We start from the raw sequence: 26878 nt of genomic DNA, 5'->3' as shown, positions 1-26878 counted from the left end.
TATTTCATACAAGGAAACGGGGATCTTTAACTCTTAAGATCTTAAGATTTCTTATCATTCACATGTACAGGCTAACCAAAAAGAAGGTAAAAGTAGAGCCCTGACAGATATTAGCTATTTGCCAGTAGATAGTGGTATCGGTGCTAAAATAAAATGTTTATACTTTGGCCTAGAGTGCAAGGGATGTTTTACTCCACAGACAACTCTAGCAGCTTTTAAGGTGGGAAGATGATGAGAGGGGCTAATGTTCTGAAATATGTATACAGATGAAATACCTTTTGGAAAAAAAAAAAAGAGACAGGCAGGAAATGAAGCTATGGAGAGAAATGTGAGCGAAAGCTGGACAAATAATGGGCGCATCAGAAAGAGCCACGCTGTAATGGGAAAATAGACAAAAAAACAGAACACAGTTTAACGTGTGCTGAGGCAGCTGTAGAGCTCTTTGAACTGAGGGAGAGGGTGGCCGTGTTTCTTCCCACAGCTGCATCCCAGTATGCTAGCGGTGGAACTAGACACCACTGTACCAAACCTCAGATCTACAGCTGGGGGTTTAAAGACTTAAACACACATGTGCTCAATATACACTCACTTGCTTCTCCATATTTCTCCATCATGCGCATTAAAACACCTTTAGACATTACCCAAAATAATGAAGTCTGGCGTTTAAAGAAAAGCCATAGCCAAATAAAAGGCTATTTTTATACGTCCTGATGGGATTTTATTCCATTCCAGTGACCCCACCTTCTACCTCATACTGTCCAGCCATCTGCTAGCAGAAATCAAGGAGCCATCCCTGCTTTCCATTTCATGTCTGCCATCTCTCTCTCTCTCTCGCTCTCTACTCGATCTAAACTGTTGTTTATCTCAGGATGTAGTGGCTTTGGTTTTGGTTTGCACATATCCTTTGCTAAATCTCAGTCGTTGTGCTGAGAGCAGTCTACAAAAGTGCAGCGGATTTTAAAAGTATAGTAATCTAGACAGTTGATTGGCTCCCTAATGAATAGCGACGGTTTCCGCAAATAGCTTTGGTCTGACCAGCCAAATGTTTTACTGCACAGCTAGCATCTGAATGTTTGGCCTCTTCATAGCATGGAGTGTGGGTGCGCCCACGCCCCTGCATGTGTTGGCTTGTACTTTCTGATAATTTTATTTTCTGTGTGTGTGTGTGTGTGTGTGTGTGTGTGTGTGTGTGTGTGTGTGTGTGTGTGTGTGCGCGCGCGCGCGCGTTTTGGGAAAATCATTTATACTATATTGGCTGTAATAGTGTTTTTAACAATGAAAGGAATCTGACCTGACAACAGCAGTTCTGTTCTGTTTAAACTCGGTGAGCATGCCACCCACTGTTGTTTCTAACAATGAGTCCTTTTTCTAAAACAGACGTAGTCACATGGCTGTTGTAAGATTGGTCACTATATGACATCTAACATGTCTCAATTGTTTCTCCCTGCTTCTTCTGTGCATCTCAGGTCTCTAAAGTAAACGGGCTGACACGGGCGGGCTCGGCACAAGCCGTCAACGGTGCCAAAAAGAGCCGCGACTTCCGGCTGCCCTCCAAAACTGTGAAGAAGTACACAGCCACCGTGTCCAAGGGCCACGTCACCTACACCAAAGCCAAACAGAAAGAACTGGGCAAGAAAACCAAACTCAGCAGCAGCAACAAACACAACAGCGCCGCCTCGGCACCATCGTCAGCGAACAATCACAATCAGCACAGCCAGCCAGCAGCCAGCAATGGGCTGGCCAACTCAGGAAAAGCAGCGGCACCAGCCCACCACAGCAATGCAAAAACCCGCAAACAGGTGCTACTATCCAATGGGCTGCACAATGTGGCTGCCAGCGGCCGTCCCAACGGCAGGCTAAATGGGCAGCGGCACAACACCCTGGCCAAGGAGGATGCGCAGAAACCTTGCCAGCAGGGCCAGGGGGAGTGCCATGGTCGAGAAGGACTGCGGAACTCCAAGCGGCGTCTGGAGGTGCTGCTCAACTCGGTGGGGACGGGGGTGGTTGAGCACAAAGCCAAAACGCATGGCACTGAGGCCAAGAAGGCCAAGCTCCAATCCACTCCTTTGGAGACCCGCAGCAGCAGCAAGAAGGTGGCCAATCAAGAGAAAGCTACCACGCAAAACACCTCGTCTACCACTCCAATTTCTAATGGACACGAATCAGAAACACCCCCTCCTCCTAAACAAACTCAACCTGTTACCCCACCTCCATCTTCTACTCTCCCTCCTCAACAAACCCTGCCTCCTTCTACACCAGCAGCCAACGTGGAGCCGGTGAACCAGCGACCTAAGCGGGCATCGGCTGGCAAGCTGATGTTCATACGACAAGCACAGCAGCAGCAGAGCAGGTCTCATGGTCGGAGTGCCTCCTCCCCCTCATTAGGCCAGAATCACTCACCGAACCCCAGTCACGTCAGCACTACCTCAGACCCCCAACAAACCTCTGTGTCCTCCTCCACCTCTTCTCCTCTTACTTCCACCAACAGCCCTGGACAGCTCAAACCGGCAGCATTGCGGGCTGTTGACCGTGACAAGGAGTGGGACCGTGAGAAAGAGCTGACGCGTCAGAAGGAACGCGAGCAAGAGAAGGAGTGGGAGCGCCACCGGAGTAAGCCGGAGGGCTGGGCAGCCCTGGGTGAAGTCCCCATTTTCCGGCCGGCTCCAAGGGAGTTTCAGGACCCCCTGGTGTACTTGGATGCAGTGAGGGAACAGGCCGAGGTGGCTGGCATGTGCCGTGTGGTGCCACCACCAGACTGGCGACCAGAGTGTAAGCTGAGCGAGGAGATGCGTTTTGTTACACAGGTGCAGAGGGTCCACATGCTGGGCCGGCGCTGGGGCCCCAATGTGCAGCGGCTGGCTTGCATCCGCAAGCACCTTAAATCTCAGGGCATTACCATGGATGAGCCACCTGTCATTGGTAAGTGAACACGCACACGTGTATGTGAATGTACAGTAGCAGTACTGTATGCAAGGGAGTTAAGTGTAAGATGATGTGTTGTTTGTTTGGAGTTGTTTTTTTTTTTTCTTTAGGGTTGTTAAAGCTCTGCAAAATTGCAAGCTGCACCTGAACTGCTTAAAATGCTTAGTTGGCTGACCAGGCTTTTTTTTTTTTTTTTTTAAACCCTTGTTTGCAACACATTTGCAAAAATGCCAGCTTAGCATGCCCACAAACAAGGAGCAGCTGCCTGAAAATGTCTCGACCATGATGACGCCACATGTTTTTTATACTGAACATAAAAGTTAGAAGAGCTGAAGATCCAATGGATTCTTGTTGTTTATGGTCACACAGTGTTCTCATATTGCTGAGGGGGGAACTCAGAATTCCTGATTCTTTGTGTAAGCATGAAAAATAAATGGTGTGATGTGGTGGAATGACATAGTTTGTGCCAATTAGAATCATACGCTGATTTCTGTTGCTGACATTTATACCTGTGCACAGAGTATCCGCATTACTGAATTCAAGCACTGTTCTTTCATTGTCAAATGGCCTGCTGACCAATAAGAACGTACTTGATTTTTCAGAAGGCCATTAAAGAAACATGAGATGTGTTTCAGAGGGAGAAATGAGTGCAACAGCAATGTTATAGCATGAGGGAATATGATGTGATTTAGTTTTTATTTATTTTTTCTATATGAAAGAATGTAAAGCTGTTCTATCATACTCCCAAATGTATTTATGAAACTGTAAATGAGCATACTGTGAGCATATAAAGTATTTGCAGAATTGTTTGAGTGATGAGCAATAGGCCACAGGTTTCTTCCTGCACACTGTCACGTAGAACCAGAGCTTACTTTCTAAGAGTGATTATTAGCAAACAAGCAAACAGACATAAACACAAGCACACTCAACCCAGTCAAAACATGTTTATTCAGGGATGTGGATAGCCAATTTCTTTATAGGAAAAAATGTGCAAGTACAGGAAACAAAATAGCAACATATGCTCAGTACTTTATCGACGCACACACAGAGTATGGTTTATGTCACAGAACTCTCTTAATTCAATTTCTCCTGGATCCTGGTCATTCACATGTTGCTGTTTATGGTGATAAGCTTGATGCAGTACAACAAAGAAGATGATTTACAATTGCAAAAACTGCATTTTGCGTCCTCTGTATTCTGCAGTTTAACTGTGGTTTGGCCTCCTTTGCTCTATAAAACTGTTTACTGTGACACTTATGTACTACTTATTGTTTCCGTTGATATCACTGGTTCTCCAAGAGCTTCAGCAGTATTCGGCCTGATTTTTATCTCGCCGTTTTATAGATGACAGCAGCAATGTGGAACATCTCAGAAAGGAGCCTGGCGGCCAATGAAAACAATATTTCTCTCAGATTGCTCAGTCACCTTCCATTTCTCATGATGACATCAGCGTTTTATGAGCATTTAAACAGCCTCGGGTCGGGATGGAAATCCAATGTGTGAGCTTTGTGCATGTGCAAATTCTCATGTGTGCAAACAAGTGGCTGTTTAGTTTTGCCCTGGTTGAATTTGTGCAGTCTCTTGTGCTGTGTGTAGCTTTTATATACAGCTGAACACAGATTAGAGCCAGGGCTAGAGTGAGGGCTGTTGGTTTGCGGCTGTTGGCCAGACAAACCTGGCAGCCAACGGTCCACAGCGCAGCCAGCCAGGGTACCCTGGTTTCAAATGACTTCTTTTACTGTCCCCAGCAGATCAGTTCTACATTAACAGTAATTTGTGTCTGTGTTTGGCACAATGAGGGTTCAGATCAGTTTTGAAAGGTGGATTGGCTGTTTCAAATAAAATGAACTGGGCAGGAGGGAACGGCATGTTTAGCCAAAGGAGCAGATGGCCCAAGATGGCATTCTTTTAGATTAGCTTGATTTCTGCGACTTTTTAAAAAGCGGAGTTTATATTAGTGAAAACTGAAAACTTCTTTATGTACACGACATTATTTTATGAGTCAAAATTGTTATTTTATATCACTTTTTCATGTTAGCCTATGAAACAAATGTTCTGTTGAACGCATTCCAAAACCACCACTTGCCGCTGGTTTTGTAAGTGCTGCTCATGTTCTCCTCTTACTGAACCTTCTTGTTCTGCTCCATGCAGGTGGCTGCGAAGTGGACCTGTCTCGTTTTTTCCAGCTCATCAATGACATGGGCGGCATGCAGCAGGTGATGGACCTGAAGAAGTGGACCAAGCTCGCTGACCTCCTGCGCATCCCCAAGTCTGCACAGGATCGGCTGGCCAAGCTGCAGGAGGCTTACCTGCAGTACATCTTGTCCTACGACTCACTCGGTGCTGAGGAGCGCTTGCGGCTGCAGACTGATGTGCTGCAGGAGAAAAAGGACCTGGAGTCTCGCCGCGGCCCTCTGGAGGGCCTCGCAGATTCTTCAGCGCCTGGCGCTTTCTCTCTGCCACGCTACGAGCCCAAAAACGGGCTCGTGGGCGGGATAGTGGGAGGGGCAACAGGAAACCACCGCACCAATGGAGTGTATCACCATCTGAAGGAACTGGAGGCTCAGGTCAAAGCGGGCCGGCGCCGGCTCTTCGCTCAGGAAAAACAAGGCAAAGAGGACAGGCAGCATGCGGAAGAGCACGAGGTGGAGGACAGGGGTGTTCTCAGTGACCAGCACAAATGTATTTACAAGGTGAGGATGAAGACGACACTTGCTGTTTATGGCACACATTTGAAGCATACAGACAAGAGGCACGTAAGTTTACCTTTTGTTATTGCTTATGCATACGTTTCTGCTCTCTGCACTTTTCTTGTGATAAGTCATTAAATGCTGTTAACACCTTTTATCTCTTATTGACCTGCTGTTTAAAGATCAGCTCCAAGGCATGGAAACGTGTGGGCGTCTACCTTATTTCCTTTTTATTATGTTATGGTCGCCCTTGGTATTATTTTCATACCATTTTGGCAGGCATTGTTGGGTTTCTTTCACTCCTTTGGTCCAACCTGATGTACATTGTCTTGTTTATATGGTAAATGTGCGGTTAGAGCGATCTTTTCTGGCCTGTCGTCAGTGCTATAACATTTTTAGAGACTTTTCAGTGAATCAAGATGTATATCGCTCATGAGGTGTAAACATTCAACACTTAATTTGACTGTTTCCTCTGTCACATCTTAAGTGACCAAATGTACACCCTGTTTGCTTGTGCTCTATATTGTTTTCCACAAAGTGGATTTCACTCGGAGACATTGTTGGGATGTTGTTAACCACACATATGTGAATGCCTATTGAATTTTCTTACTGTGCTCTTGGTAACAATATCGTGCTGTTAACTGCCACAGTTTGTGGTTTGTTTAAGCAAACCTCAGAAGTATGCACACCTGCTTTTACACAGAAATAGTTGGGCCATTGAAGTGAGAGGCCACAGTTTTATTTTCTTGTGGTTTTGTTTTAATATTTCTGTGCAGCTGTGTTTGGTAAGGTGGTCTGTAGAGTTGCTCGTGTGTGTATTTGTGGACCACATAAGATGCATTTCCCACTTCCCCAGCCCGCTTGCAGGCCTGCTGATTATGGCTGGCTGAAAATGTAGGTCAGAGAAATGGCAGCCCCCAAAACAGCCCTTACCCATCCCCCCCACCCTTCCAAAGCCCCGCCTCCACAAGCTTTCATAACCCCTCAGCTCCTTGCGTCCAGCCCTCTCCTCATGGCTTCTTTCCTTCAGTCCATGTCCTTGCTCTCAGCTATTTTCCCAAATATCCAGTCCTCTCCACAGCCCCCCACCCCCACCCAGTTTCTCTCACTCTTGCCAAATTCTGTGCGTACCTATTCGACCCCCAGTAGTTTGTGTGCATGTGGAAATTTGAAATTATTCACTCTGTATGCATAAAAATGGGCCATGTGACTGTTTGTGTACATTTATTTTGCAGCAGCATCTTGGGTCGAAACTGTAATTAAACTTTCTGTGTTCACTCACACTGCACAATACTCCACCCATCTCGAATCTGGATCTCATTTGATTTTTTTTTCTCTCCTTTCCTTTTGGTAACCAAATCCCTCTGTATGACACCCCCCCCACAAACGTGACCCCGTAGTTATACAAGTACTGCTCAGTGCACAGTGACATGTGAATGGCTGTCACTGTCCTGACTTGGTAGTCCTGTCAAAACGTGACTCATCACTTTTTTGCAGAGCTCAGATTTGTGGCTATTATTCATCAGAAGTGCCCCCCAAGAGGAGCTTATGTTTCACTTTTTTGATCGAGAGGACAAAGTGCACGTCAAGGGTGTAATTAAATGTAATTACACTGGGAAAAAGCTCGAAAAAGCGCTGCTACCGAATGACAAAAAGTCTTGTCAGTGCACCAGACTGTAATTTAACTGCATTGTTTCACAACCCTGAAGCTAGTGCAATAATAAAAAGAACTAAGTCAGATAGTACTTGCAAACACATAAGAGGGAAAAAGAAGAAAAAACAAAATGTTACTGTGAGCATTAGGAATGCAGGGTCATCCTTCAGCCTGGTCTGCACATCTTCAAGCTCAGAGTTGGCAGATTTATGGTCACCTTCAAAGATTCTGTGTAGCAGAGTGTCAGTGGGAGAGGGTCAAGTCCAGGGGAATTGTCTCACACTAACAAAGGGAGTAGAGATCCTTGTAGAAACACACACAGTCAGACATGCAATGTTTTATCCTTATTGCCCTCCATTTGACTTCTTGACTCATGCATCATGGGGAAAAATAGATTCCACTGATGATTAATCTTAAATTCATGTGATTTGCAGGGGAAATCGGTGTCTTTGACCAACTTCTTCAGGATAGCGCGGAACACCATGACCATGTGCTTTAACAAGGAACCGTCTGCTGCTGAGGTTGAGGTTAGTATGCTGTCGTCTTTATCAAACATTATCTACATTATCTAAAGTAGCTTTCAGTGTTAAATCTTTGTTGTAATTACTTTTGTTTTTATGAGAAAACATTTAGCCCTATGAAATAATACATCTGTTAATGAAATCTGTTAAGATCATTTTTAAAAGGTTAGTTCGGGTTTCTCCTCGATGTCAGCTACCTTGAGGCACACCTGAATCCTGTACTTTGTTTCATGCATACTTTCTCTTACCAATTTTCTGTTTTTGTCCTCTTGCAGCAAGAGTACTGGAGGATTGTGGAACAGAGAGATTGCCATGTGGCAGTGCATTGTGGGAAGGTGGACACCAGTACACATGGCAGTGGTTTCCCCACAGGAAAGTCAGAGCCATTTTCAAAGTAAGTGTTTCTCTTCCGTCTTGTGAGTTTGGGTACATTTTTCTACTTGCAGCAAAGTCTTTACCTGATCACGGGTCAGATAAGACTTTTTAACAGTCAAAGCGTCTGCTTCCTCAGAAGTCATTCATATAAAAATGTATTCTTTTCCTTCTTTCCTCAGACATGGATGGAACCTCAATGTCCTCCCAAATAACTCTGGATCCATACTGAGGCATCTGGGTGCTGTGCCTGGTGAGAATTGTTGTTTTCATAGGACAGTCTGTATGTTGCTCTACAAATGTAGATAATCTGTGTTATCTTGATCACTCCAGATGTTTGAGCCGTTTCTGTTGTTTAGCCTGCAGATATTAATGTTTCTATCTCACTTAACCTTCCTGTCTCTACAGGGGTGACCATTCCCTGGCTAAACATTGGCATGGTCTTTTCTACCTCATGCTGGTCTCGAGACCAAAATCGCCTTCCATATATTGATTACTTACACACTGGTGCTGATTGCATTTGGTAAGTATGCACAGAGGCGTTGTCTCGGTCTAAGTGTGTACAAAAACTTGTTAATATGGTAAAAATGTGTAAAATTAGACAAGAGAACTAATAGACTTGAATAAAGGAAAACTAAGTGAAAAGTTTGAAAATGATGTCTGTGTGTGTGCTCGGACAGGTATTCTATCCCTGCTGAGGAGAAGGCTAAGCTGGACAAGGTGGTCCATACACTGCTTCAGGCCAATGGCACGCCAGGACTAGAGATGCTGGAGAAGAATATCATGGTAAGTCTATAAAAATCCATTCACATATATTTTAACTGTAAGTAAGCGATGCTTTTGATCCTAAAACTTTGCAGAGTCGCTTGGAAATGTAACGCCGTTAATTTCACTCTTTCAGATATCTCCAGAGGTGCTGTGCCGTGAAGGCATCAAGGTTTATCGTACTGTCCAGCGGAGTGGCCAGTTTGTGGTCTGCTTCCCCGGTGCCTTTGTCTCTAAAGTGTGCTGTGGCTACAGCGTGTCAGAGACGGTGCACTTCGCCACACCACACTGGATGAACCTGGGTTACCAGGCCGCAAAGGTCAGCATATAAATCAGGGCCAACAAAGCTGAACCAAAGGCCATTTAGATGAATAATGACACATTTTACATCACTGTTTGTTTTCATTTCGCAACAGTGCTGTGGACTGCAGCTGTTAAAGATTCAATTTGGGTAGAGGTGATTAACACTGAAATGAACTTAATTCAGCCGGTGTTTTGACCTTTGAGTTCTGTTTCATGTTTGTAAGCGTGAGAGAGAGCTCCCGAGTAAACCTTTGGTTCGTTGGACTTCATTATAGCTGTAATAGAGGAGAAGAAAATGTTCCCTATTGTCATTATGGGCATAACAGTGATGGAAGTACATCTACCTTCAGCAATGCTATCATACCCATAGCCACATCAAGATTACCCTTCAGTGTAATGTGACACTCATAAAATGTGCTGCACTGTGGAGCACTGCCTGAAACACGCTCTTGCAAATTACAAACATTTTTACTGAGGAATCATAGGAGAAGACGAGAAACATTGATCTGTGTGTAGAGACCTTGGTTACACTACAAATATTCTCATTGTTATACACTAAAGACATTGTCAGCATTCTTGGAGTATATTAGTCCACACCTTTATATTTTTGTTGGAGTGTAAATGGCTGAAAGCTGGACAAAAATGGATAATAAATGGCTGTTTTTATTTTGTTTTTTTCCACCCACAGGACCTGAAATGTCGTTGTATAGCCAAACCCTTCTCAATGGAGAAGCTACTGTATCAGATCGCCACAGCTGAGTCCAAGAGGGACAACGGCCTACTCCTCACCACCATCTCCACCCTTCTCAAAGACCTCAGGTATGATGCAACAACTCATACAAACGACAAACACGGCAAAGCTACAAATCCAGTTCTATTAGATTTCTAAAGATCGCCACATCAAACACTAATTCAGTCCTCTTTTAAAAGGTGTGCCTATTATTTATCAATATCAATTGTTTGAGTCCATTTATGTTCATAAGATAGGTGTGGTCTAATTCACCTTATAATGACTAAATGTACTGTTGTTGTAAAGGAAGAGGAATAAATTGTTATTGAAGTTAGCTGTAATACTATTATATCCATTGTGTTTCTGTATTGTGATCTGAGTAAGTTCCATTCTCTGTAAGCTCCACTCTGATAGTTTCCCCTTGATAGCAGAAAACTTTCTTCTGCTCTCACTCAGAGTGTGTTTGTTTTGTCCATCAGGAACATAGAGATGCGCCAGCGTCAGGAACTTTACAAGGCAGGTTTGCTCTCCTCTGCCCGTTATGGCACACACGATGGCAGCCTGGGACCCATCGAGGGACGTAAGAAGCCTCGCGGCAAATGGCTGACACTGGAGTCCTCAGAGAGGCGCTGCCAGATCTGTCAACATCTCTGCTACCTGTCCATGGTGAGAGCACAACGCCCAGGGGTTTAACATGACAGTGTGTCAAATGTCAAATGGTTTGGGTTCCGTTTACCTGCAAAGGACTTCCTTCCTTCCTTCAAGTCAACATATTCATCCTAAATATTTATAAATGAAATCCTACATCTGATTAGTGTGGCTGTAATTGTAGGTCTCTTAATACTCGACCTGCTTTAGTGATAATGGTTTGTATAATAATAGTACCTTTTTTGTTGTGCTGGAGGCCAAGCTTGGTGAATTGGAGGCATGGCTCCACACCGTTGAAAGTAAACCTGCAGCTGTAACAGCTAGCCAGGCCCAAAGTAGTGTAGCTGTCACCCAAATGCACTGCCGGGAAGAAAGGCCGGCTGCTGCTGGAAGGAAGCGCAGTCCGAAAGAGAAGCCCTTGGTACACAACTAGCACGTTCAAAATTCTAACCATGTTTTTTTTTCCACTCAGCAACACCTGCAGAGAAAAAACTCTGGTCATTGGCAGCTTCATACTTAGAAACGTGAACCTGCAGACTCCAACAGCGGAGCAGAGCATTTGTTATAAAACAGCTAACTAAAGATAAACGTAGATTTACTTAGACTGTAATTCAGATTGAAAGTAATGGCATCCAGTTGTTTTAATCACAAGTCACTAAAACTAACATTGAGTTAGTGTGTGACTTTACTAACAGCGTCTCCTCCCCAGTCTGACCTGGGTTGACATGTATAGCTGGATGTTGTCTTTTAGCTGCAGGCTGTCTGGGTGGTGTCCAGCAAACAATATGGGCTTCGTGGGTAACTGGAAAACTTTCTGTGGAAAATGTGGTCTTTTTTAGAGAGACTGCATCCATCCTACTATGGGTGGTGCAGCTCTCATCTCTAGGAATGTTGCTGAATTTATTAAAAAACGAAAAACATGACTATCCAGAGTTGATTAGTCATGCGGCCTGTGTTTGATTCTGGATGATCTATGCAGAGTCAAGCACAGGAAGCAGAGCTGCATTTGTAAGCTGTGTACACACTGGAAGTGTTTTGCAGCAACACCAGAGATCACAGAAACAATACTTGGTGAAAAAACTGCTGACGACACAAAGTGGGAGGGATCTGCAATAGACTGTATTCAACTTCAAAGCGACCAATTGAATAGGCTATCAGTGAGAGTGAAGAATACAGTTGGTTGACATATGACCTGGAAGTCAATATGTTAGAGGGTCACCTAGGCAACCGCAGCCTGAAATGTCTGCATGCGACCAACGATCAGCTTCAAAGCGATGCACGATGAGTCTGAATCTGAATCAAGGCTTTATTTCAAACATATTAAAAAAATGTTAATAAACAAAAAATAAATGAAGATGAAATCAAAGAGTCACCACATCACGTGGAAAAATACGGACCATTTTCCATTCAAAGGGAAGTAGGAGGAAGCAAATGCTTACAAATTTCAACCCCTATTAGCAAATCGCTTCCAGTATGTATGCAACTTTACACGTCTCTCAGCAGCTTCCCTCCCCCTCCAAACTCACAGAGACCATCTGCTCCCAGAAATACATGAAAACTATTTCAACAGAGCAAAACAATTTATTTTTTTTTTTATATATATATTAGGACTCTCTCAAAGTCCCTGTTAGTAAATGATGTAATAATCGATCTTATAAAAACAAGTCCTCCATAAAGCTAGGGCATCATGCTGTTTGTTACTGATAAGAGAAAAAAGGAACGACCCCATGTTTCTTCTCAGCACTAGTCAGGCTAATGAGTTTTTCACAGTTCTGTTAGCTATAAGTAAAAACAACTTCATGAATTTCCTTTCAAATACAATTTTTACCATTAGTGAAAAATGTCAGATGTCATAGAGGTAAGTTTTAGTGAGTGCTGATATTTAGAGTGCTTCTTGCCAATTGATCTCTCTGAACTAATTCAAGTAAACCATCAACATGTCTGTTAGACCCGATCGATCAATTGAATCATATCTGATAGATCCCAATTTGTGCATGTACATGGTGAGTCTTCGTCACACACTGAAGTTAGTCATGGAGTTCCAAAAGGTTCTGTCCTGGGCCCAATACTTTTTAAAAAAAAATTTTTGTTTTGTTTTTTACATATATATATATATATATATGTATATATATATATATATATATATATATATATATATATATATATATATGTGTGTGTATATATATATATATATATATATATATATATATATATATATATATATATATATATATATATATATATATATATATGTGTATATATATATGTGTGTGTATATATATATGTGTGTATATATATATGTGTGTGTATATATATATATATATATATATATATATGTATATATATATATATATATATATATATATATATATATATATATATATATATATATATATATATATATATATATATATATATATATATATATATATATATATATATATATATATATATATATATATATATATGTATATATATATATATATATATATATATATATATATATATATATATATATATATATATATATATATATATATATATATATATATATATATATATATATATATATATATATATATATATATATATATATATATATATATATATATGTATATATATATATATATATATATATATATATATATATATATATATATATATATATATATATATATATATATATATATATATATATATATATATATATATATATATATATATATATATATATATATATATATATATATATATATATATATATATATATATATATATATATATATGTATATATATATATATATATATATATATATATATATATATATATATATATATATATATATATATATGTATATATATATATATATATATATATATATATATATATATATATATATATATATATATGTATATATATATGTATATATATATATATGTATATGTATATGTGTATATATATATATGGTTCCCTTAGGTCAGGGGTGCCCAATCCTAGTCTCGAGAGCTACTGTCCTGCAGCTTTTAGATTCATCCTTGTTCCAACACACCTGAATCAAATGAATGTCTTGTTATCAGGCCTTTGCCAAACTTGATGGCATGCTGAAGAGGTCATCAAACCATTTGATTCAGCTGTGTTGGAGTAGGGATGCATCTAAAAGCTGCAGGACAGTAGCTCTCGAGGACTAGGATTGGGCACCCCTGCCTTAGGTTGTATTATTAGAAAACACTGCATACATTTTTGTTGTTATGCAGATGATACTAGGTCATATTCATCTATGAAGCCACATGATTCAAAATAATTAGATAATTTCTTAATTTCTACTTAAGAAAAAACTGAGGTTATTGTATTTGACCTTAACATCTCTTTTAGCCATAAAGTGACTTTAGATGGCATTACCTTGGCTTCCAAAAACACAGAAGAATCTTCTTGGAGTCATTTTTTTAACTGGGATATATCTTTTAATTCGCACATTAAATACATATATATTATTGGACTTTTCTAGAAGCTCCCTAAAAAACCTTTAGGTGATTCTAAATGCCACAGCAAAGTTACTGACAGGGACTGGAAAGAGAGAGTGTATTTCTCCAATCCTGGCTTCTCTTCATTGGTGCCCTGCTAAATCCAGAGTTTAAGTTCGACTCTACCTGTGGTTCATAAAGTGTCCAGTATCAGATTGGATGATTCTGAAGCATCACTTAGTTATGCTGCTAAAAGCTGCTGAGGGACCATAATGCACTTGTTTTTCAGTGACCTCTTTTTCAATCCTGATGAATTTGTTTACCAATTTTGCATATTAATTAACTTTTGTCTACTTTCTCCCGTAGCTTGTGCATATTCCATGGTCTCTCTGTGCTCTCCTTTCTCTTCTTTCCCCTAACCCCCAACCGGTCGCCGGAGGTGGCTGCCCCTCCTTGAGCCTGGTTGTGCCAGAGGTCTCTTCCTGTTAAAAGGGAGTTGCTACTTCCCGCCGTCGCCAAGTGCTGCTCAAAGGGGATCATCTGATTGTTGGGGTTTTCTCTATAGTATTGTGGGGTCTTTACCTTGCATTACGAAGCGCCTTGACGCAACTGTTGTTGTGAATTGGCGCTATGAGTAGAGGTTTATCAATATTTCCACTTTTTCACTAAGAAAATAAATTCTTTGTTTTACTAAAAGCCTTTTTTTCCGTTTAGGTGGTTCGGGAGACCGACAATGTGGTCTTTTGTCTGGAGTGTGCCCTGCGCTATGTGGAGAAGCACAAATCCTGCAGAGGCCTTAAGATGATGTATCGATATGATGAGGTAAGCTGCCATTGTGTGGGTCTGCTATGCTTCCATTCTCCCTCTGTCCAGATGGGGGAGACATCAGCTAGCTTTTCACACTGCTACTGAAAGTGGATGATTACCAAAAACGTTTATACTGAGTTGTACCTGTGGTGTAATCAGACTTTCAAAATTTTATTTATGTTTTTTAACTGTAGACACACCTGTACTTTTTTTCATCCATTTTTGCCATATTACATTTTACCTTCTGCTCTTGATTTGTGTGCATTTGCTTCATTACCACCTTTTTTCTCACTTTTTTTCTGCTTCCTTTTGCCACACAGGAGCAAATCAACAGTTTGGTGAGCCAGGTGTGCGGACGAGCCATGTTGAAGAATGGAGGAAGCATCGACGCTGGAGGAGTCATTGTTAGTGGCGGAGGAGGGGACCCCTGCCACGGCTTAAGCCCTGCCAAAGCATCGCCAGCCAAGCGAGGACCCCGAAAACGCGCCACTGTAGAGGTGTCCCTGGCCCGCCTGTCGTCCAGCCACATGCCCAAGGCCGCTGCCGTATCCTGAGGCGGGACGCCTCGACATTGCCACCCATGTGTGCTGTGCCCACATCCCACCACACCCCTTCCACTTCTCTGAATCCCCGTGTTTTTGTTTTTCCACAGTAAGCAGGATCACTATCAAACCGCTCCTTCTTCACCGCCCGATGTTAGAGATTGTTTTTGAGCTTTGAAGACCCCCCTTGCCTGACCTCAGTCTACATCTCTTTAATAAGCAAGAGATTCTCCTCTCCTTTAGTAATGACAGGCTTGTTATAAGGAAAAGGAACTAAAAAGAGAAAAGCAAGATGTCTTTTTTGCACTAGTGTGAAAGAAGAATTTGTTTTTATTTTGGATGATTTTAGAACACACACACCTCTCTCTCTCCGAGTCAATATTGAAAGCATTAATTATAATGTTCACAGACTTGACAGGCCTCATTTTACCCTTTAGCTCCACCTCCACCCTTCCTCAGCTGATAGGAGGTTACAATAATTACCTTTTTCTTGCATCACTCTTTCCTGCCCTCCTCTCGCCCATGATACTGATACATCACGTGTCCCTCAACTGTGAACACAGGAGGAATGAAAAGGCGGCCTTCCCCCCGACTCACCACCGCTCCCTCCCTCCCATGATTTTGTGAAATGAAAATGACATCAAGTAGTTGCCCAAAGTTTCTCTCTGTCCTTTATTTGAGGAAGAGGAATCACTTTTAATGTATTCTTGATGCAGTTCCTGCATATTTTTTCTTTCTTTTTTTATGAAATGTGGGTTGGAGATGCAAGGTAAAAAAAACTTGAAAGACAGATGATGTTGGTTTACTGTTGGTTGGCTACAATTTGTTTTTGTTTTTTTCCCCAAGTTCAGTTTATGAATCTTAGCTTTCTTTTTTCGATAGTTTTGTTTTGTCGTGAGAAATTTTCTGTGTATATTTTTTATTTTTGTCATCATTGTGGACGTTTTTTTTGTTTTCTGTTCGTCGGCGGACGTGAGAGGGGCAGAGCTGCAGCTGCTTGACCTGTGAAAGGTCACCTCACTTCCTTGTAGTATGGAGGGATCCCTTCTTCACTAGCAAGTGGAAATGGTGCCTGATACTTAGCAAGGAGATCCATTTTATTGGTGCTGTTGGTTATAATTACTGTATAACAACACAAAATTCTTTTTAAAGGAGAAAAAAAAAAAATCTGGGGGTTGGCGCCCGCTATTGGTTCACTCTGCTAGCTCACGCGCCCCCCGACCCCCACAGGGCAGAAAGGCTCGTCGGGCTTTTCTGGTTCTAGATGTGCAATCGTGTTAACATTCCATTCTTCCAGTCCTCTTGTTTCATCTGTACCAGTAAACATTAATATTATATTATATTATTATTATTATTTTGGGGGTTTTTTAAGCTTTGTTGATCTAATGTGTTATCTCAAGTAGAGCCACTAGTCAAAGAGTGTAAAATGTGAAATATCAAATCCAAGTTTTTCTTTCTTCTACTGCCTTTTTTTTTTTTAGCTTTTGAATTTTTTCCCCTTTCCAGATATGAGTAGTTTTTTTTTTTTTTTTTTTTTTTAAAGAGCGAAGAAAAAGCCCAACACAAACAAACATCAACTTTTTTTTGTACATAATCCTGTAAATTTCTTTAAATACTTGAGCCTTTTTTTCTGGGGTTGAGTAAGAAAGAAAGGAAGGAAGGACTAGAGAAAGAGAGAAAGTGTTCCAGAGGAGAGTGGTCGATGAAGAAAAAGCCTTACATTTTTCCCTTTCTTCATCCATGTGAGTTTGACGCTTACAGGGTTGCTCTGGTAAATGTGTATAAAAATTTTAAGTGCTGCTTATATCACTAAGAAAGAAGATATCGAGTAGCCAACGACTGCCCCGCCCCCCCTTTACCTGCCCCGCCCCCTCCCTGGCCTCCTGATCTAGTTTTGTTTGTTTAGCTTTACTTTTTTAAAGAAAAGGGAAAAAATGATATGTTCACACAAAAAAAAATGGGTTTTTACATTTTCATTACTGAAAATTCAACAAAATGTAGTAGCTACTCATGTTGCACTGAGCTTGCCAGTGGTGACTGTCAAGGAAAAAAAAAATCCTATAATCCAGTTTGTTGGTTGTTGTCCCTTGCAGAAGACTGAACTGTTTTAGGACTATTTAATGACATACCAAGTCGGGTGTTTTCAACATTAAAAAAAAAAAAAGTGGTTGTCAAGTTTTTATGGCCTTACAATATATTTTATTCAGATGGGATTTTCTTTGTTTGTCCTTCAGTTTTGTTTTTTTTTTCTTTTTGTTTTTTTCCTTCCTTTTCTACAGTATAAACTACTTTGCTCACAGTGGGGTCTTTGGTGACTTAATTTATTTGGTAACTCGGCCTTTCCCTTCATTCGGAAAGAGAGTCTCATGTTGGTTAAATTGACTGTTTTTTACTTTTGCAGTTTGTACTTAAGGTTTAATAAAAACTTACTGACAATTCACTGTCATTTCTTTCCAACCTGCTCGTGTGTCTCTTGGTGTGCTGATTTCCAACTGGATGGCGAGGAGAAACTCTCCAAACTGCGTTATAATTTACAGTTCAGAGATTTGTAACATTAGATGGATATTTTAGGGATGTGTAAACCCATTAGCCCTGCGACGGACTGGCAGCCGGTCCAGCGTATATTCCACTTCTGTTATGAGATTCTATGTTTTTATGTGTTTTATTCTTTGTTTTATTATCTTTTAATATTCAAGCATATTGTAAAGTGTTTATATATTTCACAGAATTTGCTGTACTTCCCCATGTCACAAGATTCGATGTATTGCTCCATTGTCATGCAACCCGACAGTGAACTCTGCAATACATATAGTTTAAGCAGGAAACAGATGCGGGTCACCCAGACTACAATAGAAAACGGATGAGGCACCTAAACCACAACAGGAAAACAGATGCGCGACTCCCTAACCACAAAAGATTAAGTCAGCGCCACGTCTTTTAGAAAGAAGCAGACACACACACACATATACAACTGTTGGTTTAAAGGAATTTGTAAAAGAGGAAATGTGACGTATTTGCATACGCGATGTAACCTATAAATAAAGAACTGTGCCTGCACTCAGGGTGTGGGTCTCGCCAGAGTCCTCACCCGTGCGCGGGGTCTCGCCAGAGGCCTCACGCATGCACGTTGCTGTTATTATATTCTAACTGTTTGAGTGTCTTTATTCAGCCTGAAGAATGTCTTATTAAAAATAAACTCTTGACATTTAATTGGTCCTTCGAGCCTGGATGTAGGACATCGAATTATAACTAATTTTATGCTCCAACGGAGTGACCTCGTCGTTTCCTGACATCGTGGAGAGCCCGCGCTGAAGTCTGTCGACAGCCTCTTTCCTATGAAGGAGAAAAAGACCAACTACGTGAATTCGGGGTTGGCCAGCGTTCTTAGTAAGAGGTCCACGATCCTGGGGAACGAGGAGGAATCTCTGACCGGCACTTATATCATCATAACCAGGTGAATATTAACACTCAAAGACACATCGCAAATAATCGTCTTTTAGATTGACACTTTTCTAAGGGAAAAACTCGTCCTGTAGGGACTGGCAGTTTAAAAAAAAAGACTCGCTTGTAAGACGAAACTGGCAGTCCAGAAGAGACTCGTTTCGCAATAAAAAAAAAAAAGCTGGTAGTCTAAAAGACTCGCTTGTAAGACGAAACTGGCAGTCCAGAGGTGACTCGTTTCGCAATAAAAAAAAGCTGGTAGTCGACAAAATTTACTCCGGGAGTAAATGGGAAAAGGAAAGTGTCAATTAAAATAGGATTACACTGCCGCGTATGTGAATTGTTTGTATTTAAAAAGAGGAAGTGAGTGTCATTTGAAGAGGGACAGTAGGACCCTACACCACTTCTATTGTTTTCCTGTGTCGACTGAAATACTGGTGAGGAAGGGAAAAGGTTGCGCTTCATCGCATAAAATTAAGGCCGCCCTTGACATTAGGACAAGGGTAGAAGGCTGCCTTAATAACCTCCCCTAACTCTAATACCAGAGAAGGTCACACAGTTCTGTTTGTAGTATTAATAACACAAAATCAAAATGGGAAATAAAACAACAAAACTCACTGCTGACGAGCAGTGGCTAAAAAAAAATGTCCAGGCGCCGGACAAATTAGTGCATATAGATGGAGAAATCCAAAGAAAACTAAATGTCCCACGCGGGAGGGAAAATGCATTAACTAAATTATAAGAAACCCTCCAAGCAGAAATAAATACTGAAAAGGAAGCCAAAAAGAAATCAAAACATACACAAGAGTTGTAATATTTTAAAGCATGGAAAGAGGAATGAAGTGGAATAAACAAAAGGTTAAATTAAGGTTAACTTAAATTAAAGCAATGAAACAAAATTGGGAAGACAACCAAGCTGAATGAATAGAATGCGTGAAACCAGATAATTCACACAAAATATATCAAATAAAAAAGAGACATGCATAAGGTATATTAAGGCTGTGTCATTGTTCAGCCAAGGAAAATGTCTCCAGCTTGGGAAGGTGTGAAGCTGCAGGTCACATCGGCCTTTGATGGATACATAATAAAATATAAACTAATAAACTATTGTATATTAGTAGTAAAGTAGTGTATTGTGATATACTATTGCTATTATAAAAAAGGAAAAACAATACAATGATAACATTAATAATGACATACTATTAATAGGAAGAGGCACCTCAGTCAGTTATGATGCGAGGTGGAAGATTGTCAAAAGTAGTCTGATTCAAGCTTAAGGTTTGCTCAAACTCAGTACAATGATATAGGAGATGAAGAAAATAAGGAAATAACTACACTAATCAGGTGCATAGAGACACTTGACCTGCTTGTAAACCTGTCATCTTAGATGAGACTTTGTTGAGATGAAGAGCAAACCTATACTAACAACTAATAAGCCAAACCCTGTATACAACAGCTAAAGCTACAGGTTTGAGAAGCTGAATAAAATGAATTAAATATGTGGACACTACCAAGCTGATGAGCAAGTTACACATTTTTTTTTATTTTTATTTGTTTTTTAGTGCAGAAGCTGCATATTAAAGGTCACACATGCAGCTGTCTGTGAGCTCAGTTTTTTCCTCACACTTCTGCTCTGTTTCTGGCAGCAGCTTTTTCTTTTTCTTTTTGTATCCTTGATGATGATAAAGTCCAGCGCCAGCTGAGAGCTGGGTTATCTGTTTTGTTTTATGTGACAAGGCTGAGAGATTAAAACTTAGGTTCTTGTTTTGAAAGAAAAAAAAAAAGAGGTTTTGTGTTTCTCAGCCAAGAACAACTACAATTTCATTTTCTGTTTTGAGACAGGATAATAATAATAATAATAATAATAATAAAACAAAGAGTGATGTTTTGTTTAAGTGTTGAAGCAGGCTAATACTGCAACATACCGTCTAGTGCATGATCTGCGAGCAATATATGAAATCATCTTATTTATCTTTAAATAAACTCCAATTATGGAGACCTGAAGTCACATGCTTAGGGCACACCCTCAGGTGAAGGCAGAAAGCTACTAAACAAAGAAAAGAAGCTATACAGAATGCGCCACAGCCACAAAACTAAGTATTCACATTCTTTCTGACTCTTTGTGAGCCTGAGTTATGACCTTGGCTCCCTGTTTTCTGCTTCCACCAAGGGTGGGGTGACGCTCCCGTGGCATGTGCTCTGTTCTCTTTACTATCACAAAGAAAAAAAAAAAGAGAGAGGCCCCTACTCTCTGAATACAATATTCTCTTCATAACTCGGCAGTATGAAATGTCATGAAACAGTGTAACTCACTCACAGTAAATCAGCAGTGAATCAGTAGTATAGGATAATACAAACCTACCTAATAAATCTAATGATTTTCAAATTCTTTTAACTAAGAAGTATGATGCAAACTAAAACTACATACTGATTACACAAGAAGTATGATGTGGCCTCCAGCAGTATTATGATTCACTCATTTTGATTACAGGTATAATGTAATATAATCTCACAATTGCTACAAGCACATTTGCCTTTCTTCACACACGCGAGTGAAAGGCAACTGTTAAGAAAATGCCCTTTTGGGTGAGACAGGCCCAGAGGCCCTGCATGCAAGCCGCTAACACACATACATGCAATGAAGAGCAGCTTACACTAGAGCACACACTATATGTGCGCCTCTATATCTCACATTGGTGTTAAAACAGGAAAAACTTAATAGTTTTGTTATCAACTGCTGAATTTACCCACTACTGACATTTAACTCTCCAGCTTGCAGGAAACGTTTGTGAAAACAGAGAAGGAAAAATAAAGACACAGAGAGAGTCTGGTATGACCAAGCAGTGATCAGACAATAAATTTAGTTGGTAATACAATAAATTGTGAGATGCTTTCTGCTTGATTGATGCAACACAAGTAATTTACTGTATGGAGGAAATTCTCTTTTGTGATAATCTTTTGAAGCGTGCATTTCTGTTGACCTGTCAATTTAGCGCATTATAAGCTGATATGCAAATTAGTTGATTGATATTAGATTTGAAAAAATAACTGTATTATAAAATAAGTGAATAAGATGTAACAACGGTTGAAATATAGTTTTTTGTTTCTAGTGTGTGGAGAAGGTTTTATCATGGCACACATCTGTTTACACGGGAGGAAACTCCTCATGTGATGCGACATTTAGCAGTTTGCAAGTGTGCAGCACATCAGAAGAATGACTATGAAATTACAAAGGAAACAATTTTACTGACAAAGGATGAACAAAAAGCAGCTCCCACAGCTGAGCAAAAGAAATGGCTGAAATGCGGAGCGCAACTAAAAGATGACTTGATGATTTGTGAAGGAAAACCAATACTTCCAAAATCTCTACACAAAACAGCAGCCTTAGTGACACATGGAGTTACCCTCCATGCGTCAACAGGAGGGATAAGAGATATAATCTCCAAAACACACTCTAAATTTCGAAACTTCAGAAAAATGCTTATGTAACCATTTTATTCCAACATATGGCATCCCCACTCTGATAAGATCAGATAATGGGACACACTTTGTCAATGAGGTAATCAGCAAAGTCTCTGAAGCACTAGGGTTCAACATCAAATATCACTGTGCTTACCATCCTCAAAGTGCCGGCCTAGCGGAAAGAACTAACGGCACAGAGACTTAGAAAATGCATGGAAGAAACAGGAAGGCCATGGCCTGAGTGTATAGGCCTAGTAAAAATGTGGATGAGATTAACCCAATGCTTGCAGAAGCTGACACCATTTGAAATTATACATGGTAGACCCTTCCCTCTGCCCATCACCAGTGAACCAATAGACAAGTCAGTTAGAGAAACAACCCTAGCAGAATGGATGACAAAACTGCTAGAGAACAAAGAAATAGTTCTGAGCAACCAACTGCCGAGTGATTCTTCTCCAGTCTCTTCCAGGTTGAAACCAGGCGACTGGATCCTGATCAAGGTTCTCCAGAGGAAAAACTGGAGCTCACCGAGGTGGGAGGGCCCTTTTCAGGTCCTGCTAACGACGCCAACAGCGTGCAAAATCGCTGAAAGACCTTCGTGGATCCACCAGAGCCACACCAAAAAAGTACAAGGGGACACAAGCCCAGACGCCAGTTCACCTGTCATCTAGTGATCTGTAAGTGGAGGAGAGGGCAGATTGGGTATACCCCGCCCTCTTGACTTCTCGCTTTCAGTCAACACACTAGGTGATCTGGTGAACTTGGTCGACCTGAAGAAACCCCATTGTAGCCCGAGCACTGACCTAGCCCCACCTGCCCGGTAGAGTAAAGGAAGATCAGTCCAACCTGCAAAACCAGAAGAGCAACCCATCACTCAAGATGTGTCCTCATCCTGTGGAATCAGATCCATGACCATGGTCTGCCTATGGAGACTTAGAGTCCCAGAAAAGCAGGGTGTATCTTTTGTTTATCCAAATAAGACACTGCAACCGGAATCTTCCTGGCACAAGCTTATAGCCCGATAGCAACTGAAGAAGAAGAAGACTGTGTGTAAGAATTTCTTGTACTTAACATGACGTAGCAATTGAAAATGTGCAAACAAGTGATTGTCTACTGAAGCCTATGAAGTACGAGTGAAATATATTAACAACAGGAGGGAATGTTATGAGATTCTATGTTTTTATGTGTTTTATTCTTTGTTTTATTATCTTTTAATATTCAAGCATATTGTAAAGTGTTTATATATTTCACAGAATTTGCTGTACTTCCCCATGTCACAAGATTCGATGTATTGCTCCATTGTCATGCAACCCGACAGTGAACTCTGCAATACATATAGTTTAAGCAGGAAACAGATGCGGGTCACCCAGACTACAATAGAAAACGGATGAGGCACCTAAACCACAACAGGAAAACAGATGCGCGACTCCCTAACCACAAAAGATTAAGTCAGCGCCACGTCTTTTAGAAAAAGCAGACACACACACACATATACAACTGTTGGTTTAAAGGAATTTGTAAAGAGGAAATGTGACGTATTTGCATACGCGATGTAACCTATAAATAAAGAACTGTGCCTGCACTCAGGGTGTGGGTCTCGCCAGAGTCCTCACCCGTGCGCGGGGTCTCGCCAGAGGCCTCACGCATGCACGTTGCTGTTATTATATTCTAACTGTTTGAGTGTCTTTATTCAGCCTGAAGAATGTCTTATTAAAAATAAACTCTTGACAACTTCTTACCCCATTACAACAGGGATGGGCTCCACCCTCTATGTGACCCTGGGATGGACGATGGGATGTTAAAATAACCTCAGTCTTTTCTCACTTACCTCTGGAAGTATCTACCCAGGAGGCATCACAGTTACCTGTTAAAGCGCACTGTTGTGTATCAACACCGACTCTTTACTGTTCACAATAAACCAAGGCTCCATTTTTAGCCTCAAATTTTGAGCTCTTGTATTGCTTTCCCACAATTTCTAGTTACCTTTTTTAACAATGAATATACACAGAAATTTAACTCGCACAAAATAAAATTAAATATTTCATGATCCTTTCTCCCCTCATTAATAACGCTCTCAGTCTATTCTTACTGTGTTAGCTTTCCATTGTTAAATGGCAGGACTATAAAACAAGACCTTTTAAACTGCATAAAGCCTAAAGATTTCTTACTGCTGTAACTCTCAGATGAAAATTAAACAATGCCGGGGGACAAATGTTTATTAGCAACAAGTCAGAAATTTTAGGCAAGGGAAAAAGAAGGAAGCAGTAATGCTGTCACATTGCACAAATGTCAACAACTGCAGACACCGAGGTCTGGATGCAGTTCAGTCTTCTGGGCATTGTCCAGTGCATAGCACACAGTCCACAGCAGGGATTTGGTCCTCGTTCAACAGAAGTTGTTCACCCAGAGATCACATATCAAAGGAATGGCAAAGGGTAACTGTCCTGTATATGTGTGTGTGTGTGTGGTAAGTCATTTTTATCATTGTACCTGATCTTCACCCATATGTCTCCTATACAATGTGTTTCAGAAACCACTGTCAGGTGCCTGCCTGCTATTAAGCTTTGTTTCTACTGGGTAATGGCACAAAACCGTTTTGAACTGGTAGTTTACATCCGACGTGATCTAGAAGACTTTTAAAACAGTGAAAGAAATGCTTTTGGCTTTTTGGTTTCAGAAAGTGATAAAATATTCATCCTTTTTCTTCAGAAAAAAGCGATCAATAAGTACACTGCTCAAAAAAACATTAAGGGAACGCTCGAGCATCATAGTCGGTTGAACTTCAGTGATATCAGTCTGTCTGGCTAGGAAGCAGAAAGCATTGTGAATCCATTTCAGCTGCTTTGGTGTAAGTCCTAGTGATAACAGGTTTACCGGAGAGGCAACAACAAGACGACCACCACAAAAATCCTCTCTCCTTATCCCTCCTAATCCTCTAGTTTGTCTTTTCACTCGTGTCCTTATCACTGCTGCTAGCGTGAGATCGTACCTCCAGCCTGTTCAGGTTGCACAAGTAGTCCAGCTCCTCCAGGATGGCAGATCCATACACGGATCTAGTGTTCTCAGGCGGATGTACTTGAGCTGCACGGTGCCGGGCTCTGCACTGAAGCACATCGGACCCTCGTGGAGTTTGTTTCTGACAGTTTGGTGAGAAACATGCATGTCATTTTGCCATCCTAGAGGAGCTGGACTGGAGAAACTAGTCCGGGGGAGGAAATAACGAGAGATTGATGCTTTGTGGCAAAACCACTCGTTGCCTCTTCAGTTCACTTTCACTTGCAGCAAAGCTTCAAATGAAAGGAAAGACTAATATCCCGAAGTTTAAACGACTTTATGTCATACCAAGTGATGATCGAGTGTTCCCTTCATTTCTGTGAGTAGTGTATCTTTGCATTTGTTGCACTAAAATGAATTTTGGAAGAGAAATTGCACAATTGAAAGTCTCATTTCATAGCTTTAACCCCTAGAACAGTTTCATAGAGCACATATTTTAGAAAACCTGTGCAAACAGAACCAAACCTGGTTTCACACACGTGGATTTTATAAAGTATAAAATCTTTGGCCGGTGAATTTGCATGGCAACATTTCTTTTACAGATTAAAAACTGACTTCACATTCCTGACCTGCAGTTAGATTTTAAAAGCTAGCTTCTTTATTTTGGCCAAATGGGGTACTTTAGGCTCTACGCTTAATCTCCAACACAAGCAATAATGGGAAACACATGACCGCTGCAGTCTATAAGTAAAGGATGGAGCATAGCAGAAGGGTCGTGTGGGTGATTTTTAGTGTGTTTCTATGTCCTCATTACTCAGTCGTTAATCAGCAACAGGCCTCGACATACAGCAGGAGAAACAGAAACAGGAGAAACGCTAAGCCGTTCGATGACGTTATGCTAAAAAGGAATAAAAACCTGTTTTATAAGATCAATTAGAATTGAAAACTCGCGTCTCTCAAGGTAAGGTCATGTGGCAGTTAGTGCACTGAGGTTGCACTTTCTATCATATGTTTCTCTGACATATGAGAGGAATATTAAGAACAAAGCCAATATCGTTATGTCTGAGTTTGATTTGGCAGCTGTTGGGTGTTTGTGTCTCACTCCGCCTCTCCTCAAACCTCTGGCCTGCTTTCCTCACAGTCTTTGCTGGTCTGATTTTCGCGCTCCGCCCTGTCCACCAGCACCGTGTCAGGGTGTACCTCTTCTTCATCCAGGGTCACTACCACAGGGGGTCTTCTCCTCCTTCCTCCTCCTCCTCCTGCTGCTCCTGATCCCCCAACGCCCCCTCCTCCTCCTTGCTCACCCTCCTCCTCCTCTTCCTCCTCGTCCTCCTCCCCGGCCTCTGTGTCCTGGCTGGCGGAGTCAGTGCAGGTGGATGATAATGAAGAGAGCTTGTGTCGTAGCTCGGCCTGGGTGGGAACTTGGAGGCTGATCTCTGTGGTGAAGGACTCGACGTCTGGACCTGAGAGACAGGAGGGGGAAGTGGGTAACTTCACACTTTGTGTTAAAAAACAGTTCTTAATTTTTATGAACTTCTTAGTTTAAATAAACAGAAATTAAATAG

General features: G+C 41.0%; 2 protein-coding genes across 5 annotated transcripts in view; one reads left to right on the top strand and one right to left on the bottom strand.

Moving 5' to 3' along the window:
• jarid2b (jumonji, AT rich interactive domain 2b) overlaps positions 1–18560 on the top strand; it is a 109927-nt gene extending 91367 nt beyond the window's left edge. Inside the window, exons 7-18 of one of the 2 annotated variants that reach the window (XM_031742380.2) lie at positions 1467–2919; positions 5074–5678; positions 7701–7793; positions 8063–8181; positions 8342–8412; positions 8568–8682; positions 8840–8945; positions 9061–9243; positions 9916–10046; positions 10437–10623; positions 14782–14889; positions 15195–18560. In XM_031742380.2, the coding sequence (XP_031598240.1) occupies positions 1467–2919; positions 5074–5678; positions 7701–7793; positions 8063–8181; positions 8342–8412; positions 8568–8682; positions 8840–8945; positions 9061–9243; positions 9916–10046; positions 10437–10623; positions 14782–14889; positions 15195–15428 (3405 nt within the window). In that variant the 3' untranslated portion in view covers positions 15429–18560. The remainder of the gene's footprint in view (positions 1–1466; positions 2920–5073; positions 5679–7700; positions 7794–8062; positions 8182–8341; positions 8413–8567; positions 8683–8839; positions 8946–9060; positions 9244–9915; positions 10047–10436; positions 10624–14781; positions 14890–15194) is intronic. The other variant, XM_031742388.2, reaches the window with a different exon arrangement.
• A 6970-nt stretch (positions 18561–25530) lies between these two features.
• Positions 25531–26878, bottom strand: part of dtnbp1b (dystrobrevin binding protein 1b) — a 65833-nt gene continuing 64485 nt past the window's right edge. For all 3 annotated transcript variants that reach the window (XM_039605142.1, XM_031742189.2, XM_039605143.1), the window contains exon 4: positions 25531–26776. In XM_039605142.1, coding sequence (XP_039461076.1) covers positions 26427–26776 — 350 coding nt within the window. In that variant the 3' untranslated portion in view covers positions 25531–26426. The remainder of the gene's footprint in view (positions 26777–26878) is intronic.

This window comes from Oreochromis aureus, linkage group 22, assembly GCF_013358895.1.
Source record: "Oreochromis aureus strain Israel breed Guangdong linkage group 22, ZZ_aureus, whole genome shotgun sequence".
Lineage (NCBI taxonomy): Eukaryota > Metazoa > Chordata > Actinopteri > Cichliformes > Cichlidae > Oreochromis > Oreochromis aureus.
This window is presented reverse-complemented; position numbering and strand designations above follow the sequence as displayed.